At 50.6% G+C, this 6,000-nt stretch overlaps 1 protein-coding gene across 1 annotated transcript in view; it reads left to right on the top strand.

The window, feature by feature from the left end:
* The first annotated feature begins 293 nt into the window (after positions 1 to 293).
* The window catches only part of EFHC2 (EF-hand domain containing 2), a 65,336-nt gene continuing 59,629 nt past the window's right edge, over positions 294 to 6,000 (top strand). The window contains exon 1 of the mRNA XM_075098419.1: positions 294 to 388. Coding sequence (XP_074954520.1) covers positions 347 to 388 — 42 coding nt within the window. The 5' untranslated portion in view covers positions 294 to 346. The remainder of the gene's footprint in view (positions 389 to 6,000) is intronic.

Genomic DNA, 6,000 nt, shown 5'->3' with positions numbered 1-6,000 from the left:
CGCACCGATGCGGACCACGCAAAGCTTTGGGCCTGAGGTAAATTTTGAGAGATTCTTGAAGAAGACGGCAATGAACTCTGAAAAATTAATCAGATGGTTTTGTATTTAGTTCCACTCCGCTCCCAAAGGCCGCACACCCTTCCCCACCCCCCGCACCCCGGCTGCGTTGTGGTCCCGCCCCGCCACTCCTCCCGCCTTCCCCGCCCCCACCGCCGCCGCCGCCGCGGGGCGGGGCCGAGCCCGCCAGCGCCCCGCCCCCTCCACCCCGCCCCCAGTGACGTCGCCGGCCGGTCTCCAGGCAACGGCGCCCACCGCGGCACGGTGCTGGCGGCGGGTCGGGGCGGCCATGGCGCTGCCGCTCCTCCCCGGGGCTGCCCGCGGCCGTAGCGTGAGTGACGGCGGGGGGGAGAGGTCCCGTCCCGTCCCGTCCCGTCCCGTCCCGTCCCGTCCCGTCCCATCCCGACCCGCCGCCGGGGCGGCCGTGCCGGTGCCGGTATCGGTGCCGGCGTCGGCGTCGGTTGCGCCGGCGTCGGTTGCTCCGCCGCCCTCCCTCGGGCCAGGCCAGGCCAGGCGAGGGCAAGAGGGCGGTCGCCGGCAGCGCTCCGCCGGCCTGAGAGGGCCGGCGGGGGACACGATGCGCTGTGGCTGTCGGCGGGGCCGGCGGGAGGGCGTGAGGCGCCAGGGGGTCCCTGCGGAGCCGGCGCCGGCCCCGGGGCTGGCGGGGGAGCGAGGGCTGGTGCTGCGGCGAGGCCTTTCCCCCCAGCTCCTCTCACCGGGCCGAGAGGCGTGCCAGCCGCCTCCGGTTGTTCCGTGGGAGGGGGGGATGCTCTGCACAGCTCTGGCAGCTGCTGCGGGGCAGTTTGAGCTCTTGGTGCGCCTCTAACAAAGCAAAACGGGGAGAAGCGGACACCCTCTAAATCCAAAAAGTCTTTGCAGAGGAAGGAGAAGAATTCTAGGGATGCCAACCTGGTTCTTCAGAGTACTATTAGATACTGATGGCAGGCTGAATATATAAAGATGGTATTTTTATCATGAGCTACAATAGCAAACAAAAGAGAAGGCTGCCATCGCCACTTCAAACTTGTTTGTCGAGAATAGCTAGAAACTTGCTGAATACAATCTGTACTGTGAAATGGTGCAGGAGGTAAGGAAGGATTCAGGTGCTGTAGCTAATACCAACAGGAGGCAGATGAAACAGTGTAAACTTTCTTAATAATGTTAAAATATCTGGAAGGGGATCTGTTGTTTTCACATGATGAGCATGGTGTGGCCCTTGTTTCTGCAGCCTGACTGCTGGGGTACTTTGCTAGCTCCTGAGTCCGGTCCACCCTGTGAGGGAGTGCGTGATAAAGCATTTCAGGGACAATTTGTTAATGATTTGTCAAGATGCATGTATTAATGCCAATGATACCATGAGCATCAGTACCCCTTCAATACAAGACTTGTCCATGCTGGTAGCATCTCTGGGAGCCCAGTTGATGAGTTATGAATCAGTTTGCATTAAGTGTGGTCCCGTGTAAAACCTGGCAGCTCTCTAAAAAACAAGACAAGTAGAGGCAATTGCAGCTGCCTTGCATGCTGGTACAGGGAACATGAAATTGTGTAGAAATACGTGGACCCCCCAGCCTCACTTGGTGTAAGTGTTGGACAGGTGTGCGTACACACAGGACCTCTTGCAGCAAGAGCCCAGCTTACCAGTGGTGAGGATCTTTCAGGCAACTTCTATCCTAAAAACAGCAGGCTGGCTGCTGTTGTTTTAGAAGGAGAAAACAAACAAACAAAAAGGCCTGGTGGTGAATACTCAATCTCTCTTGGTGAATTCAAATTTGTATTGTGAAGAGTTGGTTGTGTATATGATGCTTCAGGTAGCTGCCAAGTGGGCATATCAGCAACATTGAAATAGGTGTGTACCATTTGTATCTGCTGGGGGGAAGCAGAATAGCTCAGCTCAGTCTTATCTGAGACTTCATTGTTCTCCAAACTTCAGTTTGACTTAATTGATAGGGATTATTGTTTTTGGAGTACGGAGTGAGTTGTTTCCCCCAACGCTCCATGCTGAAGTACATATAGAGCGTATACATGTTATGAGAACTAAACGTGTGAAAACCAAGTCACAATTGCCACAAGACAGCTTTGTAAAGCCGTGGTTACACCATTCTCTGGGCTCCGAATTGCTCTTTTTGATGATCCTTGAGATAGTGGAGGTAATACTGATGACTTGCCTTTCTTGCAAAACATTTCTCATCTCTGCTTAGTTGTTAGCTATTAGATTTAGTTTTATTTTCATATAGTTCTACGAATGAGAGGCCAAGAAGCGCATATTTAAAGGAGAAAAAAAAAAAGCGTCACTGCTGTAGATAAACTGAAAAGGAAAAAAGTATTTTCACCTGTCAGCACTCTGAGCATTGCCATCAATGCCTCTTACCGCACTGAAATGACAGTAGTGAAGCATACCCTGAAGAAGGATGAGCAGGGGACAGGGGATTGCTGTTCCTGTCGGCCCTTGGTTTATAATTACGGGTATTAATTCCACTCTTACCACTGTTCAAGCCACTGCTGCAATCTTCTTTTCTCTACCCCTAATGCTTCCACCTGCTTCATACATAGGCCCACAAAACGCACTGGAAGAGGAGTACCTATGCGTTTTGTCTACCTTGGATGTGTTTAACAAGGTGGCTGGACTGTCTCTGGAAAATCAGAGCTTTAAGGTAGTTAGGGTCACGGAGCCTAACTTCAGGGCAGCGGGGACTGCATGGCAAATGGGAAGGAAGAAATCCTTTTGCAGTGCTTAGGCCTCTGGATCTAAGAGCCACTAGCCCATGTATTACCTCTCTGTTATGATTATTAATTCTAGCTAGCCCTACTGGGAGCACATACTTCCTCTCCAGCTAGGAGCAGAAACGCTGCATCTCGGGCTGGCCGGGAGCAAGGGCAGTGAGGCCAGGCAGCTTGCAGCCACCCCTGGTGCCGGCACTGCAAAAGGCAGCAGCCGCTGGCTGGATTTTACTAATTTTCCCTCACTTAACTGTAACCGACGGGTGCCCAATTCAGCAGCTCCCCCGAGAGTGATGCTGCCTGCATAGCTGGGACAAAATCTTGCTGCTTGGGCATCACAGCTAATGAGGCTGGAGAGAAACACAGGGAGGTGACAGGCGCTTTTAAAACAGCCGGAGTGGTTCCTATGGTAACGTAAGGTAATGCTTTCTTTGTGCTACGTGAAGAGCAGGGATGAAAGGGACAGGCATAGCACAAGCAGTGCCACGTTTGATGTTTGGTTTGATGGGGTGGAGAAGAATGATGGATAGCAGAAGGCATCAGGAGTATAAAATATTTACTCTCTACAAAGAGAGTAAAAGGAACTGCCCCTATTTTTTTCAAATATCTTTAAAATAAAAATTACAGTAGTTTGTGTACACACAAGTCCAGCCGTCAAATAAACCCCCTTCACTTCCTTTAAAAGTCCTGTTCCCTGAACAGAAGTCCAAAGATAAGCTGCTCATCAGCAGTGCCTATCCTGTTCACGTGTGGGTGATCAGGAGATCTAATGATAGAGCAGGCAGGCTGATATTTTGAGCACGGATTAGCCCATCTCCTGCCCGCTTGCGAGGGCCCTCCCTTCAGGGGGCTGGGTAATGGCAGAAGCCAGAGCTTTCCCCCTTGCCGAGGCTGGGGAGGCCAGAGTCTGTGCTGGGAGTGCTGCTGCCCCTCGGCAAGGCTGGCGCTCCTCTGTCCCAACAGCCTTAGAGAAGTGTCCTTGTTGGCCCGGCAGTGGTGGGATGTGGTACTCACGCATCATTTACCATCCTGTTGCATTAAAGAGTTTGTTAGTTTATTTTTGCAAACAGTAACTCATGGGTTACCTGTTTGAAAATGTCACTACCTGTTGCATACCCTTGAAAAGGGGAATTCTGCATTTCTCTTCTTTTGCTCCTGCCACTGCAGCCAATGTTTAAATACTGCGGGGAGACCTAGGTACTGTAGCTTCTGCCTGCAGAGCCCAACTGATACTGAAATTGTGCAATGGCGAGATTTTCAGCTTTGTCTATACAAGTTACATGCATGTCGCCTGTTTTTCAAGACAGAAAATCATGTTTCTCGATAACCGTATTTAATCCTGCATGTGGTGGAAACGTAGCATAAAATAAGTTTACTCTGTTACCGCAGGAAAAAGTTTGCGCATTCAGAGTCTGGGCTGTGTTAGGGATGACGCTGGTTGCAGTGCAACAGCATCGTTACTTCCTTTGTTAGCGTTACTGGCCTACCTCCTGTTGTCCAAGGCAGCTGTCCCTTCTGATACCAGATTGATGTTCTTGCCTTATATCAGCAGCTAATGGAGAGGAGCGCATATTCATGTAGGTCAGAAATACCAGGTGCTAGCCCACCAGTGTATTTTCTTGCCTGGGGTTTGAAATCCCTCTCAGAGAGAGAATCCTGTGCAACAATTGGGCATGGCATTTCTCAGAGAATTGGACAATGAGTTTATAGATCTTGGGGAAAATACATCCTGGAGAATATCAGTTTCTGTTGCGAAGTTTAGAGGCGCAGCAGAAATTCCACATCTTCCTTGTTTATTGCAGGAGATGGGAATTGCCCTCAACTGTGCTACTGTTGCTGTCTCTGTGTTTCCTGGCTTGAGTATTTTCTGCTGCTCTCTAATCATCAGTGCCAAAATGGGACATTAGTTTGTCTTGACAGAGCGCTTGCCAACCTCTTTATAAGTAAGCCTGCCTGCTGTGCCTTCCCTTTTTCTTTCCCTGTCCCTCTTTCCTGAACCCCTTCCACTACCTCCTGCCCCTCAGCCCCACTCCCCCAGGTCTCTGTCTGTTCATAACCCCCAAACCCAAATCTTCCTGTAGCTGCCCATCAAGGTTGCATTTGGGACCCTTTACTTTATATCCATCTGTTGTCTTCTCTCAGGCTGTACCAGCTCAGGCTGTAAGAGCTAATAGAATCACAGAATCTAGTGATTCTGGGTTTGGGTTGGAAGGGGCCTTTAAATCTCACCTAGCCCAACCCCCTGTGCAATGAGCAGGAACATCTTCAGGTTGCTCAGAGTCCCGTCCAGCCTGGCCTTGAGTGTTTCCAGGGGTGGGGCATCTGCTACCTTTCTGGGCAGCCTGTTCCAGTGTTTCACCACCCTCATCGTAAAACATTTCTTCCTTATATCTAGTCTAAATCAACTCTCCTTTAGTTTAAATCCGTTACCCCTTGTCCTATCGCAACAGGTCCTGCTAAGAAGTCTGTCACCATTTTTCCTATAGTCCCACTTTAGGTACTGAAAGGCCGCAATAACGTCTCCCTGCAGCCTTCTCTTCTCCAGGCTGAACAACCCTAACTCTCAGCCAGTCCTCACAGGAGAGATGCTCCAGCCCTCAGATCATTTTTGTGGCCCTCCTCTGGACCTGCTCCAACAGGTCCATGTCTTTCCTGTGCTGATCCAGGCTGTTGGTGATCCACCTTTTTCTGGGGTGTGTTACATGGGCACCACAGTTGCTGGGAACAATGTTTTGAGGTAATCCTCTGTTTACAGTATGACCTAAAAGATTTGAAAATCAGTAGCTGAAATATGGCTTTTCACTAACCAGCGAGTGCTAACTTTGTGAGAGGTACTACTTATAAGTATTGCAGGAACTTGCTGTTTGTCTCATCTCTGGTGGTGACCTGCGCTTTCCACAGGGCAGGAGGTCACATGGATGTGACTAGCCCAGTGTGCAGCATTTGCGTCTATTTCCGTTGCTTAGTCAAAGCAACCAGCAGACTGTGCCAGCACCCTAGAGCAGTTCAGAAACGCCACAGTTCATCCTGACACAGGATTTGAGTAGGACCTCCACAGTGCATCTGCTGTTCTCAAGGTGGGAATTAAAATTGGATATGGGGAGGAGAACTGCACTGCTACCGGTGGCTTCTGCCGTAACATTCTGTGGGACTTGGTTAAAAGCACATAGCTCCTGAGATGGTGTGTGTCACAGGGCTCCCTCATCACTCCAGCTGCTGTGGTGA

Source organism: Phalacrocorax aristotelis, chromosome 1 (assembly GCF_949628215.1).
Source record: "Phalacrocorax aristotelis chromosome 1, bGulAri2.1, whole genome shotgun sequence".
Lineage (NCBI taxonomy): Eukaryota > Metazoa > Chordata > Aves > Suliformes > Phalacrocoracidae > Phalacrocorax > Phalacrocorax aristotelis.
Note: the sequence above shows the minus strand (reverse complement) of the source record. Positions and strands in the feature narration are given on the sequence as shown.